Here is a 26867-nt window from a genome sequence, read left to right on the forward strand (position 1 = left end):
AAGGAATGTATGAAAAGCAAGTGATACTGTTATTTTAAACTGTCATAAATGTAAAAATACATAATACTTGTTTTCTTAAGAAATTCATGAACTTGCATTAACATTAATGAACAATGAGCAATACATTTGTTAAAGTATTCATTAATCTTTGTTAATGTTAAATAATAAAAATACAAATCTTTATTATTAATTCATGTTAGCTCAGGTCCATTAAATAAGATTAACAGAGACAACTATTACTTTTAATAATGTATTAGTATAAATAGAATTTAACCTGAACTAAGATTAATAAACACTTAATTTTTCATTGTTTCTTGTATTTTTCATTGTTAATTCATGTTAACACATTTGGTTAACTATAAAAAATGGAACCTTATTGTAAAATGTTAACCAAAACAATTGTATTCATTTTATTAAATAATAAATTCATGAACTATTATTTAAACAGTCATAATAATTACCACAACATTCGCTCATACTAAAGTATAAAAATGGTATATAGTGTAAAAAGTAGCCATAATGTCATAATGACTATTAAATTGTAAATAATTTTGTATAATTTCTAATTGTGAATTGATACCCATATGACAGCTTTGTGTGGTAAACAGGCTAAAATGAATGGTCTATGTGAAATGCCATTCACAACTCATTGTCTGAATCTATCATGAAAAGATTGGATTGTAAAAAAGTGGCCATAACAGAATGTTATTAAATTAATAGTTTAAATTAAACAGAATTATGTCATCATTTATGAATCCAAAACTGATTACTTTCTTTCTTCTGTAGAACATAAAAGAAGATATGTTGAGAATCAGTGTTTTTTGTTGTTTTGTCCATGTAAAAGTCAACGGCCTCCAATGTTGTTTGTCTCCCAACGTTTTCCGCAGCAGAAAGTCATTTAGAGTTTGCAATGGCAGTAAGGCGAGTAAATGATAACAGAATTGATTCTTGGTTGGATTATTCCTTATATCCCATAGCAAGTTTTTGATTTTGATTAAATATTATAAAGACAAAAGATTGTTTTTCTTTGGAGTAATGTTCACTGATCAATCGTGCGGGATAAGATGCGCATTAAACAAGGGAAATGGTCAGTATAGGTTTCGTGTTGAATTTAAGTCTTTTCCTCCATTAAATCTCTCAGATCTCATTTGCATATTCACATCTAGATGTATTGCTGTACACTCACATAAAGCAATATACTGTATACTGTAAAGCAGATCTCAACTTGATTGTTTATATTGTTGCAAAATCTAAATAAATGCAAATGCAAATCTAAATGCAAATATACATGCAAATCTATCTTTATCAGTATCTCTAATCAGCTAAATATAACTATAAGGCATGAATATATTAAGATATTTTAAGCATTAACATCATGGTTTTCTGTAAAGCTGCTTTGAAAAAGTGTGTAGCCTATTGTGAAAAGCGCTATACAAATGAAATTGACTCGACTATTAAAGGGATAGTTCACCCACAAATGTAAATTCTGTCAGTATTTACTCACCGTCATGTTGTTCAACCCCGTTAGACCTTCGTTCATCTTCGGAACACAATTAAGATATTTTTGATTAAATCTGAGAGCTGGATCACTCCTCCATAGGCTTCTAAGGGATTGAAACTTGTTCCCCGAAAAGTTATTAAAGACATCGTTAAAATAGTCCAAGTGACTACAGTGGCTCAATCTTAAGTTTATCAAGCAATCGAGAATCCTTTTTGTGCGCAAACCCCCAAAAAATAACGACTTTATTTCAACTATTCATTTCCTTCTCTGTGGGCCTCGAGTCAGTTAACGTAGTTTAACAGCGCAGCGCTTCTGTGTTGTTCTGAAGATGAACGAAGGTCTTACGGGGTTGGAACAACATCAGGGAGAGTAAATACTGACAGAATTTCATTTTTGGGTGAACTAGCCCTTTAAGTTCGATGTGAAAAACACAAATTCGAACATGACTCAAAATTCACGATTTCTCCTGTTGTGTTCCACGGAAGAAAGTTAGATGGCTTTAGAACGACATCAGGATGAGTAAATAATTGTAAAATATTTGAATATGCAGTAAAAGGTAAGCCCATGGTCACGTTGGGAACATCCATTGGCTCATTATCTCCTGTGGAGGCGAGTGTTATTGTACTTGTAACACAAGCTTTTATCAGCATTGCAGTGTGATAGATGCATAAGAGTATTAAGTAGCTACATTAAGTAGCTAACTAACCCCTGCGGTTGGATTAAATTTAGAGTTGCCGTGGACCCGCTGGTTTCATTTCCTAAAACATTTCTTGAGCGTGACTCAAACAGATGTGTCAGTCAGCGGGACGCACTATACATTAAGACGCCTCCCTGCTGGCAAACTGCGAATAGTAATTAAGCTATGAAAGTCGCTAAATGAGGCTTTAACAGTCGTGCCAGGCTTATGAGGCCGTCTTTGTAAATCTGTGTGTGTGCGTCAAACATCTTTCGGTACAGATCAAAAAGAAGGGTGGGAGTTTAACTTTGATCTTCCTGCTTTTGTTTGCATCTTTTGATCCCTCCCGAATGTGCCGTACACAGGAGAAACTGTTTGAGCTCTGAGGATTTGAAGTGCTCTATAGTTCGACTAGTCAAATTGTCGTGACACCGCACGTTTACACGCCGAACAAAAGATGTCTGTTTGAGGCAAAGGCAGTCATTAGCGTGTGTCTGTATTGATTTCATTATGTTGTCATACATTTTCTTTTGCAAGCAAAATTGAATTGTACAACACAGCACAACTGATCAATGGAATTGCACAGGAGACTAAACAGATATTGACCAGTCAAGCATGAGATGTAAAGGCTTTTTTTTTGCTTGTTTCTTTAGCAGACATTTTATCATAGTTGTGCCTGGCAGATGGTGGATCCTCCAGCATGACAACATAAAATCAATGGAAGTTTCTTTGTCTCGCTGTGTGACTTTTCCCCTCTTACTTTTTGCAGTATATCACTTCAACTTTCATTTGCCATTTCAGGTTTTATTATGCTGCATGATTCTAAGTTGACCATGTCAAATGCATGGTACTGTATTAACATTTCCATAAAGTTACTTCTCAGAGCCTCTTCTTTTCTGATACGCTAGCTTGCCCTGCAGGACTATCAGACGCCTTTTGTGTGGCATTATGCAATGACACTTCATAAATTCTCAAGTTTAATGATCCCCTTGTAAGGAACCACTTCTTTAAAATATAAAGGCAGCTAATACAGGATATTTGAATGTATAAAGATTAGGGGTGTAACAGAACACAGGAGTCACGGTTCGTACATTCCTCAGATTTGTATGGAGTGGATTTAGTCTCAATAATATGTCACGCAAAAGACATCATGCACACATGCGTAGCCAATTTCACATGCACAAAACCTAATTCATGTGCGCAAATAAAAAATTATGAATTCACAAAAAGCAATTCATGTGCGTGAAATAAAATGATGTATTCATAAAATACGTTTTACAAACTGCATTAAAAGTTTTGAAATGTTTAAAATTTATGAGTTTATCGTTGAATGTGAATGTGTAAATTATAATTCATGTGTGAATCGCCTTAGATTTGTGTGTGTGTGTGTGTGTGTGTGTGTGTGTGTGTGTGTGTGTGTGTGTGTGTGTGTGTGTGTGTGTGTGTGTGTGTGTGTGTGTGTGTGTGTGTGTGTGTGTGTGTGTGTGTGTGTGTGTGTTTTTGAGACTTTCCTGGAGGCGCTCATCTCCCACCCGGGTCAGTCGTACTCTTTAACCAATCAGATTTATGCAGTTAAATGGTTCATTTCTTTGTGTTTTCTGAAGTTGAAGTTATTATAAGAGATTTAGCGCTAGTTTCCCAGGAAGTGACGATTTTGTTCTCTTCAATACATGATGGAAACGCTGCTTTATTCGCAAATGTTTTATGCGATATTCCAGTTTTGTGCAAGAGTTAAATTTGATTACTTTTGATTGATGTAATGCATTCTTTTTGAATAAAAGTTTTAAAAAATAAAATTGTACTGACACCAAACTTTTGACCGGTAGTGTATATTAAATGGAAAAGAGCAGTTATACTCGTTGATAATTACTCCTTATGTGTTCCACCTGCATGTGGCCTCTTTATTGTATAGATAATGTGGGTATGGGATTCAAACTGTGTGACAGTATTTGTAGCTGATGTGCGCTAACAGCTGTGCCACAGCTCTGACCTTAGGTAACTCCACAGGAGATACGCTAGTCAAACTGGTCTCTTTCCATATGTCTCTCTCTGTACGTGTGTGTGTGTGCGTGTGTGTGTCCTGAAAAGTTCACGTCTCAGTATGCTACACTCCTTCGTTGCCATGGTAACAACATGTCATCCCTCTGAATTCTTTATCTTTAATTATTTTTAGACAAATGTGAGCCTTTTTTCCCTTTTATAATTCTAATATTTGCTGGCAGCCTGCGAGTCCCCCAGCGGGTCCAGTGCGATTAGTGCGCTCGCGTTCATTTGCATGAGAAAAGTGAGCCGGCGTTTGCGCTAGCAGCCCTGGAGGAGGATTAGCAACATTAGCATTCTGCAGTCCACAGGACGGTGTGTGCGTTCGAGGCTTCAACTCTGCTACAGGCTTTCTACTGAGTGACCTTTAGAACTTTGTCCATTTTGTTGTTGTGGAAATTTCAGTGTAATATGTGGCTATTTGCTTCTGTCCCATCACACTGGAGACACATTAGAATGAAGGTGTAAATGCAATATGGCCGTGAACACTGTCTGGGTAGGAAATGTATGTTGTAACAGGGGAATGTTTTTAGGGAAACCAGTGAATGTCTTACTTAAAGGCTGCATCCGAAAGCTGAAAAATACTGCCTTCCGGGGATGCTTTCCAAGGTTGGGAGGCATCAGATGTAGTGGACGTATGCCAGTAAGAGTTGTGTGTGTAAACCTCACTCCCTTGATCTCAAGAGGCGTGCTAGAGACTGACGCTAGAGCCTGCAGTCTTTAGCCTCCTTGTTAGCGCTCCCACCTCCCATGCAGAAGTTTGAATACCGATCGGAGCAGATCGAGTTGGACCGGTTACATTTTGTGCCTTGACCCGGATGAGAGTGAGGTTTAGGGGGGTGATTGTAACCGACGTAGGCCAGTAAGAGCTGTGCGTGTAAACCTCTTATCTCAAGAGGTGCTTTAGCAACTGACGCTAGAGTAGTGTTGTCAAAAGTACCAACTTTAGTACCAAGTCGGTACTGAAATTGTAAAATTGTGACGCTTTGAGCGCTGTTGAGCGGAATCATAAACGCCTCTGATTGGCCATTGTATTCAAACGCTCATCGGATATGTTTCTGATTGGCTACAATGATCAACACATGGGAGCGTTTGAAAGCACAAGCAGCCATCTATCAGCACCAGCGGACCGATCCGCTGATAGACGCCTGCTTTCAAACCCTCCCGTGTCTATCTGTGTAAGTGCTCGGGGAAGATGTCATCGATGTATATTTACAACATGTTTTTGAAGCGCTGATCATTTTAGCCAATCACAGTCATATTTGATGAACGCATGAACACAATAGGCAATCCGAGGTGTTTGCGATTCCGGTGAACAGCGCTCAAAGTGTCACATTTTTTAAATTTCAGTACCGACTTGGTACCGAAGTTAGTACTTATGACAACACTTATGGCTGCGCCCTAGTTTAGCGCTCCTACTTTAGACTAACACACTAAAACACAAAACTACTAAAACACTTTAGCGCCCTAGTTAGTGCTCCTACCTCCCATGCTGCAGACCCGGGATCAAGTCTTGCTATGAGCCGGTCAAGTAGGACCGGTTACAAAGGCACGTTCGAATCCAATATTAGCTTCACTTCCTGTCTCCTGAGATTCCTTTATCTGATGGATGTTTGAAGGCAACATAGATGTATCCTTCACTGCCTTTGATATCCCACAATGCTGTGCGTTCCATTCCGCGACAGTTGAGCTAATAAAATAATGCCATTTGAAAGTTCCAGTTAGTAATTAGTTTGTCTTTAAATGTACGTTTTTTATCAAATTTTTCCACTTTTGATGTCATTTCAAGAAATTGGTATTGTAGTAATTAAATATTCGCTTCGCTTTCACAAAAGCTTGCTTTATTTTATTGTAGATCATTAAACCGTTACGCTGTCTCAGAGGTCTGTCACAAATCAGTTTATTTTCACCTTTGTGTACAAACTCTGCCTGCCAAGTCATTGCCTGATTAGGCATCAAGGCAACAAGTCACTGCCTAAGCTTTCGGACACAGCCGTAGTTGTGTCTGCACTTTTTTAAATTGTAAAGAAGAAAGACGAATTTAAAGGGTCAGTTCACCCAATAATGAAAATTCTGTTATCATATAATTGTTCCATAAGTCTTTTGTTCATCTTTGAAGCACACACAATGTTGATAAGGTAATTAAACCTGAGAGATTTCTGGCCCACCATGGAAAGTCCATTCCACTAAAAGGCTGTTACAAACTAAACCGATATCAAAGAATTTGCAGCGACGAAAGCGACTGTTTTGTCAACTCGCATCGTCTGCGTCCGTGCTAAAGACCACAACCAATGGCCAATTAGCATGCACATTTAGCGCCTGCATGAGAGGAAATAACTGTCTACGAGTAGGAGCTGTAGTCTGTATTTGTCCATCAAAAAGGGATTATTTTCGTGCACTGGTTTGCTAATCTAAACAGCCAATCAGAGTGATCTGTCTCACTGACTGCCCGACTCCAATACAACATGCTCATTTGGCCAAAAACTTCAGATGGGGTCAGACAAGTGAACAATGCAGAACACAACGCAAAAACTAAGATGACATCCTTGTTTCCTTCTGCTTCCCTGGAGAGCCCAGTCATGTTTAGGTGAACTAACCATTTAAGGCCATTTTCACACCTATAGATCGTTTGTTTTGTTCTGAAACAGAACCTTAATTTGTTACAATTGTGTATTTTCTTCTTGGTTTGGTTCACTTTCACAAGGCAACATTTCAAACCGTACCAAAATGCGTTTATGCAAGTCACATGCGAGTAAAACTGTCCTCTTATTGGTCAGAGTTTCCTCTGCGTCATCCATCAAGATGATTGACAAGTTCACTCCATGAGCTCATTGTGGCTTATTTGTAACTGTCAACAGATACACACGCAAACACTACACGAATATAGCTGTCATTCCCTGATTATTATATAACCTATGTAATGCAGGAAGCAAGGCTTCGTCGGGACAGCATTCTTGCAATGGACAGAGAAGAGCAATTACACTACTTTTTTTCAACTGCTTACTCACAGAATCAGACACTGCTGATTTTTATATAACACATTTGCCGTTATGAATTATGATGCCGCTTGGTTCATTGGTCCGTTGGGTCGGAATGATTCTCACTCATCTGCAATCGGGCCGAGACCGCCTCGTCCAGGTGATCTCGGAGCAATTGGTTTGGTGTGGATCCGAGAGCGATTGCTGTGTTCATGCCTAAACGAACCGGACTAAGCGAGAAAACGCACCAGATTCCGAAACAAACGAGTCAGGTTTGAAATCACCCTTAGATGAACAATTTAAAGCCTTTGAATAATAAAGTAAATAAATGATTATATTAAGATTAAAATTGATGTTCAGGGTTTAAATTTACTGTCTTTTGTGGCTGTGAAGATGTTACTTAGTGGCCACAAATCAACCCCGACAGCTTGCATATTTTCTCTATCTATTCACTCAAAAGCAAGTCGGTGGGGAGCAGATCGCCTGTGATGATGGGAAATTCCTATTGGCGTTTTGATTATCATGTGTTTTGTACTGTTTGCACTCAGATGCTATCAGCCTTCATATCTACATTCATCTTTTTAGAGATCACATTTAAAGTTCCACTCTGCTTAGGTTTACAGAGAAGTCCAAGGGTGTGTGTGTGTGTGTGTGTGTGAGTGTGAGAGAGAGAGTGCCGTCACATGCAGATTAGAGTAGTCATTAGTCTCCGAGGAGATAATTGGTGTGTAGCAAGAATCTTTGGTCCAAAGCAAAACGTTTCCCTACAAAAGGGACCAGATCATTACATCACGGTTGTTAGAGGAGAGGATTGGACTGCCACTTTGGGGTCAGACCCCTGCCTAAGCTCACACACATTCATCTTCACTCATTTGCCGTCCATAATTGTCCTGTGTGGATTTAACAGCGAGTTTTTTTTTTCTGCGGGCCAGGAATACGAAGGACCTCTTTGGCTCTGGTCCCCATTACGGTGCTTCTCCTCTCCTCCTGAGATTAGGTGGCTCGAATGAAAGCGTCTCCTCTCAGAGCGTGACCCTGAGGTGATGTTGGGTGTGCGTGTGCTGGGCGTCCTGAAGAGCATCGCTCATTAGCGTTTGTGTGCGCCCGTGTACGGGATGTGGAGCGTAATGTATGTTAATACATGCACTTGTCAATTCTTGTTGCATTTTGATAAGGAACGTCCTGCAGAAATGACCAGTATATACTGTATGTTGTGTTTTGGATGGTGGCGTGCCAAACAGGCTTCTTGGCTTGACTCGCAAGACTTCATAGTAGCGAGACTAGAAAGCTCATAGGCTCACCAGCTATGTTTTGCTATGGGTCAGTGATAAATAAGTGGCTAAGATGTTGCTAACATTTTTTTTTATTTAAAACAAATTAAAACTTATGTTGGATTCATATTGTAACGTTGTGGCTGTAGGAACATCTAGGAGTCTTAATGAAATAAACAATGAATGCTCGATCGCAGGAGAATAAATACACAAACATGTTAACTTAGACGATACTAGAAACCGAAAAGAAAGAACTCAAGGCTTAAACAAATCAAGGAGAAAAGAAACAGGTGTGTGGTAACTAATTAACAGCCAGAGTAACTAACTAAGAACTCAACAAAAGTTTATTTTTGAAAAGACTCAAAAAATGTAATGTTGTAAAACCATCAATTAAACACCTTGAATCCAAATTATTATTTTTAAAGATTTGAAATATATTTGTAGGTAGAAATGTTTTTTACAAATATAATTAATTATAAATTCATAAATTATATTAATTTGGGATCCTAATGCTTTCACCATTAGGCTGCTTTGGACTTTCTGTTTGTCATTGACTTTTCATTTGCCACGTGTGTTCCCCGTCTGAGTTTCCCGCCACCAATCTGTTTCCATGGACACTGATCACCTCCCTCACAGCTGCCTGTTATTTTGTAATCATCATCACTGTGTATTTAGTTTCTGCCTGTCTTCTGTTCAGTGTCTGGTATTGTTTGTGTGTTCCACTTTGTTTCGCTGTTGCACCCGTTTGCCTGTCTACCTGTCTTTTGAATTAAACTCGTTTGGATTATACCTCTTCTCCTGTCCTACCTGAACCTGCCCCGTGACAAATGCATTTTGTGAAATAACCTTACCTTGGAAATAAATGTTAAATTCATTAAAAATGTATTATCAGGATCTATTACAGGAGTTTTACTTTCATTTGATCAGCTGTGCCAGAAATATACAATACCAAAAAAAAATGTATTTAAGTATTTACAGTTGAAAAGTTACATGTTATCAAAAGAAGAACGGATAATCTGTATGCCATCTTTATAGAAATTAAAAGAAATAACTCTTGGAAATTTAGAAGGCAAGGGTCACGTATCTGTGCACTGTAAATTATTGGTCAAACACAGTACTGAATCAACATTGGACAAATGAAATGCCTGGAAAATGGATATACAGGAAGTTATAGATGAAGCAGCCTGGAAAGATGCAAACATACAATAAATACAAGGTTTAAATTACTTCAATATAAATGGTTAATGAGAACCTATAACACCTGTCAAAACTTCATCAAATGTCCGGTAATATTCCAGATGTGTGTTCTAAATGACACATTATCTTTCATGCTCATAATAAATTATAAATGAACTTTTTATCTTTAGAAATTACAAAATGTGTTAATTGATGTGTATTCATGTCATTGTCAATTGCCTTTTTAATGTATTTTTGAATAAATTAATAGATTTACACAGAAAAAGAGTATCATATCATAGACCTGGATTGACCACTACAAAACCAACACTAACTAGCATATAACATATTCATACCATGAAAATTCGCTCATAATGTAATCCCTCTCTTGTCCTGCCAAAGCTGTATGACTTTATTTCTTCTGTGCAACACAAAAAGAGGATATTCAAAACAAACAAAAAATTGTCCACACAATCAAATGAGTCTTAATGTTGTTTGAACCCCAAAACAGTTTTCTGTTCCACAGAAGAAATAAACGTGTTTAGGTTTTGGAATATCATGAGGGTGAGTAAATGATGATAGATGTTTTTAGTTATGTGCAAACTATCTGCTGTACACATCTGTTAATGTGCCAGCTTTCTTTCTGTCTCCAGCCGGCTGTCCTGATTCACTCATTAGAGAGGTTCATCATTTCCGAGTCCTGGGAGATGAGCAGGTAGGTTTGGTCTCACACACACACACACACACACACACACACACACACACACACACACACACACACACACACACACACCTTCTCAGAAACCTTCCCTGTCCTGATCACGGCTCATGAGAAACCCACGCTCATCCTGGTCATCAGATGGTAACATGCGACTCTCTTAATTGGCTGCTCGATGCCATTCACTAAGCCCTGCGCTCGCAACAAGACCTCACCACCGCACCGTGCGTCTCACCAGCCGTCCTCGCGGTGTGAAAAATGGTCTTCTCAACCGTTTTTCTCATTCCTCCCTCCATCTTCACCAAGTGTTTGTCTTTGAAGTTTACACACCAATCGGAGCTGTTACGTGGCACCTTTGCTCCATTAGGGATGTTTCTGAACATGTTGTCTTGGCAAGTGTCCTCTCCTGACATCTGTGTGCATCTTGTTCATCTCACTCTCTCCTGTCCTGTTGGGACGCTTGGCTTGCGGGCCAGATGTCACAACCAGATTTATGCCGGATGAACACGGGGTTGTTTTTATACCATACTTTTAATAATAATAATAATTTGTTGCATTTATATAGTGCTTTTCTCTGCACTCAAAGCGCTTTACATAGAAGGGGGAATATCCTCAATCAACACCAGTGTGCAGCATCACCTGGATGATGCGACAGTAGCCATAGTGCACCAGAACGCCCACCACACACACACACACACACACACACACACACACACACACACACACACACACACACCAGCTTACTGGTGGAGAGGAGAAGTGATGAAGCCAATCAGTATATGGGGATGATTATGAGGCCATGATGGACAGAGACCAATTAGCAAATTGGGCCAGGATGCCAAGGTTACACCCCTACTCTTTATCGAAGGACATCCTGGGATTTTTAATGACCACAGAGAGTCAGGACCTCAGTTTAACATCTCATCTGAAGGACGGTGCTCTTTGACAGTATAGCCGGGCTATTCAATTGGCGGCCCCTGAGGGATTTGGTACTGGCTCTTTCGGTGTAATTTGCAGGAGGGAAATTTTTTGCTAAGGTCGATATTGTCCCCACCACTTTTGAAACATCTCGCGGCACGAATGTACCAATACAAATAAATAAATAAAAATCTCCAGTTAACTAGCAGAGCATTCATTTAGTTCTTTTGTCAAACAAGAGGCGGTCTAGCGCTGAAATGTGTTCTTTTGGATCAAAGTGCTCGTTGCCGCTGCGATCAGTGGCGCAGATACTTCGTTCTCTTGTGGCTCGCGCACAATCTTCACTCGGACGCGCGCTTCAATCCGCTGTGGAGACTCTCTATATTCCAGGGCTCTCAGTGTCAAGCATTGAGCATGACAGTCACTCATTTCGGCCTTTTGTCACGCACTCCCACCACACATTGTATTTCTCACGCAGAAAATCTATTTATAATATATATATTTAATATACCGCAGCGCCCAAAATGTCTCTGGCCGCACCGCTCTCACTGTGAAACCGGCAGGAACCAAGCGCGTCTCCCCTGGAGTTCTTAGTCGAGCCCGCCACTTATCAGCCAATCAAAAAAAAAGAAATTGGCTACACAATAGCCAATCAGAAAATAGCACTATTGTATCTGGGTAAGATTTAATGCAACAACCAATGAAGAAAAAGGTTAATCTCTCAATCATCATTGTATTGCATTGCATTTTATGTTTTTTCCCCACAATAAAAACTACAGAACTTTGATCTAAGCATAAGACTAATCATTTAAATATCATCTTGCTAAGACATTTTTAAAAGATATAAAGTGTCATTTATATGCATTTTATGTAAGTATTCTGCTAGACTGTTAAAGATCTCAATGATTACAAGCTAACAGAATTTCAATTGACTTTTTTTCCATATGAATACCATTAATTTTTGCTCATTTTGGGTTTCTAAATAAAATGTAGGTGTTTTTTTGTTTTGTTTTGTTTTTTTAAGCCTGATGTATAAAATATGATACTCAACAAAAACACATATGCAAACTTTTTTTTTCATTTAATAAACTGTTCCATTTTAAAATAAATAGATTTTAACTGACTATTATTTTATATGCCAGGTCTTATGGGGTTAACAAATAAATTCAGTAAAATGCTAATTAAATGTGTCTTATGACTCCGTTTTATTAAAAAAAATTGTATAATCATCCAGTCTTTGAACTGTGTTTGACTTTTTTTTACAAGAATCTTTAACACACTTGAAGGGATAGTTCTGACATCATGTACTCACCCTCATGTCATTCCAAATTGGTAAGACATTATTTCTTCTGTGGATCATAAAATAATATATTTAGAAAAATTATGAGAAATTTTTTTTTTTTTCATAAAATGGAAGTCAAAGTTGTTTGGTTACTTCTTTTTTATTTCTGCAGAAGAAAGAGAGTCATAGATGTTTGTAATGACATGGTTTTGGGATCAGCTATCCCTTTCTAACACTACGAGCTGTGTTTAAACCTCGGTCCCTCTCTGTTTCCCAGTACGAGCGCTACCAGCGCTACGCGGCAGAGGAGTGTGTTCTTCAGATGGGGGGAGTTCTGTGTCCCGCTCCCGGATGTGGTGCCGGACTGATTCCTGTGGACGATGGACGGAGAGTCTGCTGTGAGTTAGGAAATGGACTCGGCTGTGGGGTAAGATCTTCTGAACATTACTTCACTGTCCTCACAACAGCTTTTACTGTAATTTACAGAGACAGCTGTCAGAATGAGTGAATGCACGCCGGCTCCTTTTATACCCAATGTCCGGAGGAGTGACGCATGCAAATTCCACTCGCTTATTTTCATTGGCCGTTTCATTGGCCCCTAGGGCCGGATTTACTAAACGGGGCAAATTAGCGAGCAATTCCCAAACAGCGTCGATGTGAGTGTAAAGTTCAGCACGTGATCTACTGACGACACCCACATTAAAGAACACAGACACAGCCGGATCAAATCCATAACACACAATCTACCAGCTAGGGTCTGGTTTAAGACATGTTTTTTTTTGGGCAGTAAATAATGGCGCAAATACCAGTAAACTGACTTACACAAAACTTAAATCAACTTGCATTATTCATTTAAAAACTCTCCTCTCTGTCACGTTTTGGTTTGTTCATGTCATGTTCCTCGTGTTTGCCATGTGTCTTGGTCAAGTTTTGTTCCACTGTACCACTGTTTGGTAAGCTCTGTTCATGTCCTTGTTTTTAAGTTCATGCCACTCTATGTTTTCGTTTTGAGTTCATGTTTATGTTTGCTTTTGTTTGTAATAAACTGCACTTGGGTTCTCTCTACAACTTGCCTTCAGTGGATCCTTACAGAAAAACTTGACCCCGACACATGGCAAACATGAGGGCTTAAATACACAGACTAATGACAAAACAAGGGACACCTGTGAACAATGAACAGACGATTAACCAATGACAAGACACATGGCAGGATCACATGACAAACAGGAAATCACATGACAGACATGGAACATGACATGATCAAACCAAAACGTGACACTCACACACATTTTTGAGTCCGAAAGGGAAACTCCTACAAATGCATATGCAATAAGATCAGATCAGTCTTTAGTAAATCCTGACAGTGTTTTTGAATGCCAAAAGAGTGTTTGTGCTGACGCAAGCTGGTAGTAAATCTGGCTCTAGTGTCAGTCAATGACATCACGTCGAAGTGACTGACAGATAGAGAACGGGAGGTTTGGAACTGTGTTTTTGAGACTGTCTTTTTAAGTTTTAAAGAGAGAAAAATACAACAATGGTGTTGACTAATGAATTTGCACATGGTTTGTCTTATTAAAAACACCACATAGACATATAAACAACGTTGAAAACGTGACTTTAACCACAGGGAGTCTTTAAAGAGTGCTTTATGCCAAAACGTTTCTATATAAGAGAAATGTCTTCAATGATTGCGCAATACTTTCATGTATGACAGGTTATTTCAATTTTTAAGAGCTTTTTAGTTCATAAAATGTAATAAAAAAATTAAAACTTAATTTATCAAATGATCCCATGACGGGAACCCGTGAGGATCTGTATGTGAAGTGTCTGACGGAACCCTTTAAGCTCTTTAGACATGATTCACAGCAGCGCCATCTTTGATTTGTATCTGAAATAAATGCGAGGCTGTGAGGGACAGACATACATCTCTTCAGTGTTTTTTCGATTGTTCTGCTGATTAAACACTGCAAAAAATATCTTTTTGAAGAAATGTCAGTAGACAAAAAAAAAAAAAAAACTCCAGACAACATGAGCTGTGGAAAATTATAAGTGATCTGGAAGCTTTATACAGCGAATGACATTGAAAACACAGTAAGTGTATCCCTCACTGCCTCACTTTCATACCTGTCATGGCGCTGCTCTGAATAAGGTCTGTATAAAACTTTTCTTCTAAGACTGTAACGGCTCAGAAATGACACACTTTACCTTATACGTTGTGTTGCCTGTAATTATAAATCTATCTATCAAACAATACAGTCTCATGCGATACAGACGTAACACAGTCAGCCTGAAATGACACCGATCTGCATTTCTACAAACCTTTGAGCGAGTATATCCCTTGTTTAGGATGGCATTCCTGTGTGAGACGATGTTTTTCATCCCTGCCCTCTATCGCTTGCATACTCCACTCGTCCAATCACGGCACGATTAAGATGTAATTACCACACAATTTGCATGATGTTTTCTAATTAGCCAGTCGATTAAAGATTAGGGTGCAGTTCAGCTGCCATTAGCACTGACTGATTGCATGTTTGCAAACAAAAACATCATCATTCCAGTGTGAGGAAACCCTGTATCTGCGCTTCTCTGACTCTGTCCAGGGTGCAACTGTTGACCTGAGTCAGAGTCACCCTTCTGCTGTCATGGACAGGGCTTTGAGCATTAGACCAGGCTACATTTGCTTGAGAATTTTTTTCAGTGTTCATCCAAACAAGCACACATTTAGTTTTGATCACCAACAAAACACAAAGCATGGTTTTAAGACACAAACGTGATATAGCAGGATTGCAAATCAATGCATCTAGTTGTGGGTAAACAGTATTTTCTGAAGTTGAAACACCTTCTCACTCATTCGTTTTTGCGAAAAAAACGTAATTTAAGACTTTCAAAACTTTAAAAATAAAATATTGTGTTATATTATCATTTCACTGTTCATCCAAACAAATAAAATGTAGTGTAGATTGCTAGAAAAGCATACAAAGCAGGGTTTTATAACACAATTTTGGCAATAGAATAGAGTGCTGCAGTGATGTATTTTTTTTTTTTTTTTTGGCCAACCCGTGAGTTAGCATCACCCTGGTTCCCTCTGCAAAAAAACAATATGATTTTTCCACTGGCTTTTGGATTATTGCAGGAAATAAACTCTGTGATCAGCAAAAGTTTCTCATTCAAAGATTCATTCAAAAAACAATTGACTTTGGGACGGTGGAACAGGAAGTGCTAAAATGCCAACTCGTGTCTGGGTTTCGGCTAGAGAAATACGTCATCTCAGCAGCACAACATTGTAAAACAACACAAAACAAAACATCCTGTAACGGCCAAACAGTAATTTCTAAAGTCGAGGCTCCTTCTGACTGATACGCTTTTGCAAAACAACAAATTGAACTTAATTTTATTAAATTTTATAAAAATAAAACTACACTTTATGTATGAATCTCTATGAATGCTAATGCGATGTCGAATAACCACATTGGTGAAGTTTTAGCTGTTGTTATAGATAACATGACATGGTTTTGAACTGTAGATGTGCATTAGACCGAGAGATATTTGCCTCAAAACCTCATCCTTCCCTCGGGTCATTTTGACCCGAAACTCGTTTTTTTTTTTTTCATCGGATTGGTCAAATACCTTAGGACTTTTGTCGCACTTAAACCACAAATACACAAACAAACTAAATTGACTGGATTCAAGGAGTTTATTTGGTTGTAATAAAAATAGTAACAAATTTGTTCCTTGCGGGTCAGTTTGACCCACTTAGGAATGATTGAAATGCAAGGAATTCTAAAAATTGCTCAAAATTAAAACTAAAATGCAAAAACTTTAACAAAAATTGATTTTATAATGATTGCATGTGTATCTGAATGCATACTGAAGAGATAAACTCAAGAAATTGACTTGAAATTGATCCAGCGGAAGAGTGCATGTGCTCTATATAGAGCTATAAGGCCATCTAGTGGAAAAATTAATTGAATATCATGCTATGTTATTATTATTTTTTTCCCACAAGCGGTCGACAGAGACACCTAAATAGACCCAATGTGACAGATATTTTGAGCTGATTTGAGCTGGTTATGCATGTATTGCAGAGTTATTTTAAAATTTAAGTTGAAAGAATATGAAGAATGTGCTCATATTATATTATTTATTGATAAAATCTATTAATTTAAATAAAAATTAATAAAATAAAATAATAATACAAAATTTCACCCAAAAAAAAGCATTAAAAAAGATTTTATGATAAAAAACAACAACAAAAAGGTACATTTGGACCCGCGGGTGAAGGATTTGTTACAGGATACAAGGGAAGGATGAGGATTTGGGTAACAGAATGGCAAAACAAAAACCGTCCTGTGTTGGGCAGTGTCACAGTTAGTTTCAGCAAGGAGAGTAGTGAGGGAGGATCTGTACGCAACAGTCACTTTATTTAACAATAAACCAAAAGAAAATACAGTACATGCAGGAGCACTGCAGTTCAGGAGAATCACAACCAACTAAACATAGACGAGAATGGAAAACTAACAACAATCAGGGCTATAAATGCACAGAGAAACCAAATAGCTAAACAAGGAGCAGGTGGATCAACTCAACGAACCAATGAGTAACCATAGCAACAAACAAAAGCATGCTAAGAAACCATGGAAACAGAAAAGAAACACTGCATACAATGATTTACAAACTAAAAGTCCAGGGGCCGTATTCACAAAGCATTTTATCTTACTACTAGGAGTGCTCCTAAATCGCACTAAAATATTTTAGCTAGGAGTTTTCTCTTAAAAGTTATTCACAATGCCTTTCAGACCTACTCTTAGTAAAGAAAAATGACAACTCCTAAACTAAGAGTGAGTCTTCGTTGCTATGGATGACGTCATTACTCATGCACGAGCTTGACTGAAGTGACCACCTTGATTGGCTGATGATTGTAACGCGGGAATGATTCCAAACACCTCCCCTATGATGATGAGTGACAGGTGACAGGTCTGAGAATGCGTGCGCTACACAAGTAGTGCGAAGGACGGAAGATGATGAATAACTGAATAAATAGCCTAAATGAATAAAGAGTAAGGAAAAACAAATAGCCTAGTAGCCTAATGAAACATATGGATTGATGCAATATCTTTGCAACATTATTGAATTAATCTGTCACTATGCCTCTGCCTACGTTTGCAAAGAGAAGAACATTTTAATTTGATTCACAATGAAATGTTACAATTAGTTTACATGCAGTGAGTAGTTTTGGTTGTTGTTGGTGGCGTTGTTGCATCCCTAGTTATGCCTACAATGCAAAATTGTTCCCTCGTGATTGGAAGCTCCTGTAGCCGCCGCATACGCATTACAAAACATCGCAACGTGAAATGCCACAAAAAGCGGTTTGTGAATAGGTCTTAGTGAGTTAGGAGTCCTCTCGACTTCTTTTAAGCTGTCCCAGACTTAGGTGCTACTTTTAGGGCTAAAATGCTTCGTGAATTACTCTTAGTCAAAAAAATTAGGAGTCCTAAAGTTACGAGTGACACGCCCATTATTTTTAGGAGTTGCTCCTAAATTCGCCAGTTAGGAGCTACTTTTAGCCTTAAAATGTGTTGTGAATACGGCCCCTGGACTACAAAACGGAAACCAAACTGAACTTTACAGGCAATCAGTATTTTCTATTTTTTTCTGATATATTTTCACTTTATATTTCACTTTATATTTAAAGTGCCCCTATTATGCTTTTTTGAATATTACCTTTCATGCAGTGTGCAATATAGCTGTTTGTGAATGCTGAAGGGTCTGCATAGTTTTAAAGTTAAAAATGCACGACAAATAAACGTATTGATTCTGAATTGCCGAAACGAGTCATCAGAAATTCCAGTCTCACTTCCTGTTACAAACCTATGTAACTGTAACAAATATGCATAATGTTAGTCTATGGTCTTCATTGGCTGCCCGCGAACAAGGTCTACGTTGTCCCTCAAACACTGTAGTTGTATCTGAGACTGGATGAGTTTTGATCATGCTGTCGACATGTTGAGAAGAAGCTTTTTCAGCGCTGGGAATCCACTTTCCTGCGCTTCAAAAGAATGAGGACTCACACTGGAAGTGATACGGACGCTATCGTTACTGTTTGTATGACTGTGTATCAAGCGCTGAGGAAGAGCCAGAGTTGAGTATTATTCAGATATAGTAATGTGCATTTTGTTTCCGATACTTGATGTATGCGGTCGACCAATCACAGCCGACTGGACCATCTGACCAATCACAGCAGAGTCTGCTCTCATTAAGGAGGAGTTTAGAGAGACTGAATCTTTGAATTAACCGTTTCAGACTCTTTGAGAAAAAGAGGTGATGCTGCAGTGTATATATTATGAGAAAATTAAAGTGTTTTTTGACCTTGAATGCATGTAAACCTATTGTAGGAGAAACCAAAACAAAATTAGGAACCTTTAAAATAAGATAAGTGGGTACCTCAAGACTTTCAAATGGAAATAAATTTGCAATATTTTAATGATACATCGTCTGATCTATTTTTGCTAGTGAGATCACATTGGCAAATGGTTACGTACAGGTGTAGCTTTAGCTGTTATTTAGTCTATTTTGTGTTTGTTAATAAGTTTGAATTTGGAGAGCTTGTCCCTTATCTTCTAACCACACCGACTTCTGCCGTGTCCGTGTGAGAGCGTGTGTGTGTGTGTGTCCGGTTTCTGCTGTGGTCAGAGCTGCGTCTGTGAGCTGCAGATAAAGGCTTTATTGGAGGTGGTGTTAATGAACCGTTGGCACCAGCACACACACACATATACCAACGATGGCACATAAAAACACAGACAGGTTTTTACACGCTGTGGACCTGAGGGACACCTCGCAACCTGTCCTACTTCACTTACAGGAAAATCAATACATCCCCTCTCTATATCTCCTCTTCCGTTTTATTCGGCCCTTTCCTCTCTTTTGTTTGGGGGTTTAGTATCAGCAGTGTGTGTGTTGAAAACTAGAGTTGATCTCGCTGTATTCAGTTTGTGTAGTGTGTGTGAATTGAGCAGGGTTTGCTGTTGTGGTTTGTGTGTATAGTAAGTGTGAACTGTCAGCTCTCAGCTTCACGAGAATCAGGATTATTTCACCAGTCTCTAGTGATGGAGAAAGATCCACTGTAACAACTGAGCTACTGGAACAACTTTTGTTATTAATAATGCTTTTCAGTTGTTCAAATCATAAAATATAATTTATTTTATGTTTAGTATATTACGTTGTATTTTGTGCCAAAATAGCTAGCAACCTCCAAGCTACATGATCAACCATGTTACCTACTCTAAATTGTAGTGTGTGTGTGTGTGTGTGTGTGTGTGTGTGTGTGTGTGTGTGTGTGTGTGTGTGTGTGTGTGTGTGTGTGTGTGTGTGTGTGTGTGTGTGTGTGTGTGTGTGTGTGTGTGATGAATGTTAAAATAATTCTAAAACAATTACAAAGTGTTTTACACTTTTTTCAGGCATTTTTGGTTTGCGGGGGGGGAAAAAGGAATGCAAAATGAAGACATTAATAATAATAATAATAATAATAATGTGATCTGAAGCAGAAAAATAATGGACTGAAAAAAGTTGATCTAAAACAATTTTCACCCAGAAATTGCTAACGAATTTCACTAATTATTAAAATGAAACAGCAGGTTACATATTGAATTAAATGTGAATGTAAAGTTTTTTTAACAAATTTTTTTATTTTTTATTTACAACTCTTAACAAGTGTTATTATAGTATAATTGAGGTACTATTATACTTTTTATATATATATATATATATTTTTTAATGAGATTTTGTCTGGTTTTTATTTCATTTAAAAAAGTTAAGTTTTAATGATTATTTTGTTGTTTTATCATGTTTATATTTTTTATTATTTATTAGTGTTTATTTCAGTTTTTTTTTCATCAAGTTAAACAACATGAATATGAGAAATGTTGCCTTGGCAGTTCAGTTATAATAATAATCATGCGGGGGAAAATCACAGTATATCACCTTTCGTTTGATTGCACCTTTAAAAAAAGAAATTTAACACTTCACATACTGTTTTGTAGACTCAAAATAAAATAAGTAAGATTTAATTTTGACTCATCTTTTCAACTTAGTTGAAAAATATCAAAACTCTGACTGTGTTTCAAAGTTTCAAGCCCTGATTTGTGCCCTAATTGTAGGAAATGTCAGGTAACTGGATGAAGTCTATTGTTATAAATGTTTATGGATGCAGAGTGAGAAACTGTTCTGTACGATCTGTCTGTTCTCTCATTGTGTTTCTGGCTCTGCTCTGAGCGCGCAGGTTTTAGAAAGATGCTGTTATTGCACTGAAGCCATACATTTGGGTCAGGATTGTGAGCGTGTGTGTGTGTGTGTGTGTGTGTGAGAGAGAGAGAGATCAGTCTGGCAGATGATCAGAGAAGTCTCTCTAAGAGCTCTTTCACTCTGACGTTCTTATTTAACACACATCAGGCTGCCACTGTCAGATCCTGTCTAAGTCTACACACACACACACACACACGCACACACACGTGCAAACAGAGTGGACTGCATTTATAAACGCTGGAGCCCAGATCAAAGTGTCCTATAGCATAGTGCCCACAATGCTTTATTCGTGTGCAGCATGTATAAGTGACAATGTTGCGCTCTATAAGTCTGTTATGGACGGGCACATTTAAAGAACAGATACAACTTTTTCCTGTGGCATTTCTGTCTTTGCTGATTAATATTTTTGTGGGAAGACTACCTTTGAAAAGTTTAAGGTAAGAAAAAAAAGAAATTATTTTATTCAGACACGTTAAATTGAGTTACAAAAGTATTCTATTTTAAATAAATGCTGTTCTTTTGAACTTTCTGTCAATCAAGGAATCCTGAAAAACAGTGTCACGGAAAATATGAAGCAGCGCGACTGTCTTTAAACATTGATAATATTCAGATATGTTTCTGGAGATTTCTGAAGGATCATGTGACACTGAAGACTGGAGTAATGATGCTGAAAATTCAGGAAGAGATTATAATTTTAAATAGAAAAGTATGTGCAATTGTTAGTGTTTTCCCCAGCATTTTTTGCTGATTTTAAACATTTAATAAAATAAAATGATAAATCCTAAGACATCATGGGTTAAATTGTATAAATACATAGTTATGTTCAAGGATTTTGTATTTGATTTTTTTCAGTAGGATTACTCTAATCTTTTTAAAATCTCTATCCGGTTAATGATGAATGATTGGAAAAGTCATGACAAATAATTAGTCAGGAGGTTTAGGATCCCATAATTAGTTCAGATATTTCATAAACAAAAGCACAGAGCGATGATCAGCTTTATGATGTTCTGAATCTGCTGAGGATTCTGGGAGTTCTGCGGGAACATGTCACCTGTTGAAATGCTTATTAATATCCCATTGCTGGAAAAGTAAAGAAACCGACACACTGTGTTCAGTACTGCAAAGTGGCATTAATTCCTCACTAAGAAGGGTTTCACACTGTTCCTCATCAAACGCACTCTCTCACACACACACACACACACACACACACACACACACACACACACACACACACACACACACACACACACACACACACACACACACACACACACACACACACTCCGGAGACATGAGTGTGCTGGAGAAGGACACAGCGACCAGGGTAATAAACATGAAGGGTGGCGCGTCTGAGAGGGAACAAATGATAGCCGGGGTGAAAAAAAAGTAGAACGAAGGAAAGAAAGTGGCTGTCGAAAGAACTGTGTTTTCTCGTCATTACTGAGAGAGGGAAAACAAAGCAGCATCTGTCTCTAGACCTTGAGAGGAGGATCTGTCACGAGAGATGACATTATAATGCAGAAAGATGATGTGATGTTCCCCACTTCACAGTCTGGATCCTGAAACTCCAGATCAGGAGCTTCACACGGCACGGAGAAACACTGCCCTCTTGTGTGCCCTCCGATGCTGCAGGAATATACTCATTTGTGCTACTTAAGTCATAAACTGGTATTGTAAACGTAATGATAATTCACACAGACCGAGGCGTATCAGAACTCGCTCAGAAATCAGAGCCAAAGTGTCTGCAAGTATTGGGGAATTAAACCTGTGATAAATGGTGTACATCTAGTCAGTGCCGTTAACTGAAACGTTTTAAAGATATTTGCTACTTGTGATCAAATATAATATAAACATTAGTGGGAAAACTAGAAATATTGCCTTGGCAACTAACTGAAATGAAAATTTTTTTTTGAAGTACTAAAAATGACTAAAACTGAAATAAAAGTAAAGTAAATCTAACCCTAATAAAAATGCAGAAGCAATAACATTCATCAACTTTTAATACTATCTAAATTGCCTGAAATGTTTACAAAAAATATAGTTTAATGCTAATTCAAATTATGAATTTATACTATAATATACTGTATGTGTCTATATATATATATATGTAAAGCTAATTTAAATTATTAATACAAAATAGTAGACAATTAATACTAAAATAGTTTCACGGCTTTTAGTTGTCTCTGCACATTATTCTGGAATAGTTTACATTATTTTACCATTGTAAAAATCACCTTCTTCACGTGTAAAGGTTATATGTTGGTTATGTTTCCGGTTAACAAAAAGCATCAAATCATCATATTAGACTGATTTCTGAAGGATCATGTGACACTGAAGACTGGAGTAATGAAGCTGAAAATACAGCTTGTATCACAGGAATAAATTACAGTTTAAAAATATATATTCAGATAGAAAACAGTTTCACACACACACACGCACACATAATACTATCCCACAATGCAGTTAAATTGACCTATTTCTATTGTGATGGAAAATAACAATTTTAATAATAATACTAATAATGACTGATCATTATGAGAGCTGTGGCATATAGTAAGTGATTTTCTGTTTGTGTCAGTTGGTGTTTTGCAGGGACTGTAAGGAAGAGTATCACGAGGGCTCCTGCACACACACGATGGCCACAGCAACGGGACGTGCCCTACAGGTGAGAACCACACACTTTAATATTACTTCATCACATGTGCATGGGCACAGTTCAATTTATGTTGGCCAGATATCATCAGTCATCTCTCTTTTGGGTTGAGCAGCCTGAGATTATAGTCATAAGAGTGTCAGTGCAGGACGATGCCTGCAAACCATTCACAAATCACCTGTGTGTGTGTGTGTGCGTGTGTGTGTGTGCGTGCGTGCTTGTGTGTGTGTGTTTCAGGGTTATATTGTAGATGAAGAAGCGGCTCGTCTTGCCCGCTGGGATCAGGCCTCACAGGACACTATAGCCCAAACCACTCACCCCTGTCCCAAATGCCAAGTTCCTGTGGAAAAGAACGGTACGGATGGGACCTTTTACCTTTCTCTAGTTTCTCAGGGGCTTTTCAGAATACAGTACTACCATATTACTCTTACTATTACTGATTACATGTAACCTGGATTACGTAATCAGATTCCAAAAATTAAAGTCGGCATTAAATGTATCATAATCAATTATATTACCTAAAATGTGTAATGTAATACACTGTTACTAATTATAATTTATGTCATGTGATTTGTAATCAGTATCAGACTACAGTTTATAAGTAATCTACCCAGCACTGCTAATGCACAGTGTAGCGTCATATTTCATTTCTGACAGGAATGAATACGCGGCTGTGAGGGGTAGAAGTGCAGTGTGTTCAATGTTTCGGACTGTTTAACAACACACCGATTGTTTAGCTAATCTTTCTGAGGGAAAAAAAAAACTTTCAGTAAACCAAAACTCCATGAAATGTTGTGAGTCGTGAAAATGATGTGATCTAGGACCGTTATACAGTGCATGCTATTGTAAGAAACTGTACTTCTATCCCCCATTATTGATAAAAATAAGCCTTTTCATTTTAAATTATGCATTTTAATATGGAAGGGACTTTTTTGTTTTGAATTTTTGTTCCACACAGATTTTCTTTTTTTTTAAATCAAACAATAATTTGTGAACCACCTGCAGTACCACTACGAACACCTAGGGGTTACAAACCTGCTGTTAAAGAGCCCTAATCTCAATTATTATCCACTGTATACAGAGCACACCACATGAAATACTGTATCTCACAGTGGGATTTTTAATATACACTCACCGGACACTTTATTAGGTACACCTTGCTAGTACCGGGTTGGCAACTCTTGCCTTCAGAACTGTCTTAATTTTTCGTGGCATAAATTCAACAACGTGCTGGAAACATTCCTCAGAGATTTCCCTTCTATTGACATGATCGCATCACACAGTTACTGCAGATTTGTCAGAACTGAACATCCATGATGTGAATCTCCCGTTCCTCCACATCCCAAAGCTGCTCTTCTAGATTGAGATCTGTGACTGTGGAGCCGTTTGAGTAAAGTGAACATGTTCAAGAAACCAGTGTGAGATGATTCAAGCTTTGTGATGGAGCGTTATCCTGCTGGAAGTCATCAGAAGACTGTACACTGTGTTTATAAAGAGATGGACATGATCAGCAGCAATACTCAGGTGTGCTGTGGTGTTTAAACGAAGTTCAATTGGTACTAAGGAGCCCAAAGTGTGCCAAGAAAATACCATTAAACCACCAGCAGCCTGAACCGCTGATACAAGGCCGGATGGATTCATGCTTTCATGTTGTCAATGTCAAATTCTGACCCGACCATCTGAACGCTGTAGCTCTTCTACTTCGGTTTGTTGTGTGTTCAGAGGTGATCTTCGGCAGACCTCGTGTGTAACGAGTGCTAATTTGAGTTAATGTTGCCTTTCTATTAGCGGAACCAGTCTGGCCATTCTCCTCTGACCTCCGACATCAACAAGACATTTTCACCCACAGAACTGGATATTTTCTCTTTTTTGGACCATTCTCTGTTAACTCTAGAGATGGTTTTGTGTGAAAATCCCAGTAGATCATCAGTTTCTGAAATACTCAGACCAGCCCGTCTGATGCCAACAACCAAACCATGTTCAAAATCACTTAAATCACCTTTCTTCCTCATTCTGATGCTCAGTTTGCACTTCAGCAGATCGTCTTGACCGTGTCTACATGCCTTAATGCAATTAGTTGTTGTAATGGTGATTGTTTGATAAGATCTTTGTGTTAAAGGGCAGTTGTACAGGTGTACCTAATAAAGTGGCCGGTGAGTGTATATAAATATGTATGTATGTATAAAAACGTTTAATTCAGCAAATTGCGTCTAGTAAATGCCAGAAATATAAATGGTTATATAAATATATATATATATATATATATATATATATATATATATATATATATATATATATATGGTCACGTGAGCATATTATTGTATGAAATGTTTTGCATTATATACTGAATACTGTTTCACATTTTAAAAATAGGTTGGTTATCTTTGTTTTTATCTTTACACTTGAAGAGTGTATCATAATGATGCGGTTATCTCCTTCAGTGCAGATACTGAGCCTCTCGTCATGTGTTCCTCAGGTGGCTGTATGCACATGGTGTGTCCGCGTCCACAGTGCAGGTTTGAGTGGTGCTGGATCTGTCGTGTGGAGTGGAACAGGGAATGTATGGGAAACCACTGGTTCGGATGAAGACTTGTTTTGGACACGCTCTGAAACTCAGGGAATTGAACCAATGGGAAACCTTGCAGGACATTGTTAAATCATTATCACTGTTGTGAGGTACATATCATGAAATGCTGCTGACATTCAATGGTAGTTGTGGTAACCACAAATATTTTGGGTGCGATGGAAAAAAATTCTAGTTTTATTAAAATGTTTGAAGGAAATTCTGAGTCGAGTTTTTTTTTTTGAGTCCATAAATTGCTAATGGGAGTGTTGCTGTATTTCTGACTACACCCAATAACCACAATGAAAGTTTTCCTCAATCCAGCTTTGATTGTTATGCTAACCTGATCCAATCTGACATTCGAAATCTAGCAGTGGGATACACTATTGTCCAACGGTTTGGGGTCGGAACGTTTTTTTAAGATTCTTAAAGAAGTCTTTCATGCTCAACAAGGCAACTGATTGATCCAAAATATGTTATTACACTTCTTCTTTATTATTATTAGTATTAATAGAGAGATGTACCATCTTGTTTCTGAGGGGCAGTAGCATACTACGTAACACAATTATATCATAACAAAAACAAAAGAAAATTACAGTACATCAACAAATAAAAAAACTAAACACAAAGAATAATGAAAATATTACACCACCAAGTTATCAGAATAGACAATAATAAATACACAACAAAATATACAGTGAATACAATTGTATATTGTAATACATACACCCATACATATAAATTTAAACAAGGGTAAATAAATAAATAAAAGCATAATCAACATAAACAACAG

The 26867-nt window shown here is 37.8% G+C and overlaps 1 protein-coding gene across 1 annotated transcript in view; it reads left to right on the plus strand.

The window, feature by feature from the left end:
* Positions 1 to 26294, plus strand: part of prkn (parkin RBR E3 ubiquitin protein ligase) — a 182119-nt gene extending 155825 nt beyond the window's left edge. Inside the window, exons 8-12 of the mRNA XM_077247072.1 lie at positions 10296 to 10357; positions 12838 to 12987; positions 23437 to 23523; positions 23749 to 23866; positions 25988 to 26294. Coding sequence (XP_077103187.1) covers positions 10296 to 10357; positions 12838 to 12987; positions 23437 to 23523; positions 23749 to 23866; positions 25988 to 26097 — 527 coding nt within the window. The 3' untranslated portion in view covers positions 26098 to 26294. The remainder of the gene's footprint in view (positions 1 to 10295; positions 10358 to 12837; positions 12988 to 23436; positions 23524 to 23748; positions 23867 to 25987) is intronic.
* The last annotated feature ends 573 nt before the right edge of the window (positions 26295 to 26867 follow it).

The sequence above is a fragment of the Siphateles boraxobius genome, unplaced genomic scaffold (genome assembly GCF_051911475.1).
Source record: "Siphateles boraxobius isolate OS27281-9 unplaced genomic scaffold, OSU_SipBor_1 104, whole genome shotgun sequence".
NCBI classification, from domain to species: domain Eukaryota; kingdom Metazoa; phylum Chordata; class Actinopteri; order Cypriniformes; family Leuciscidae; genus Siphateles; species Siphateles boraxobius.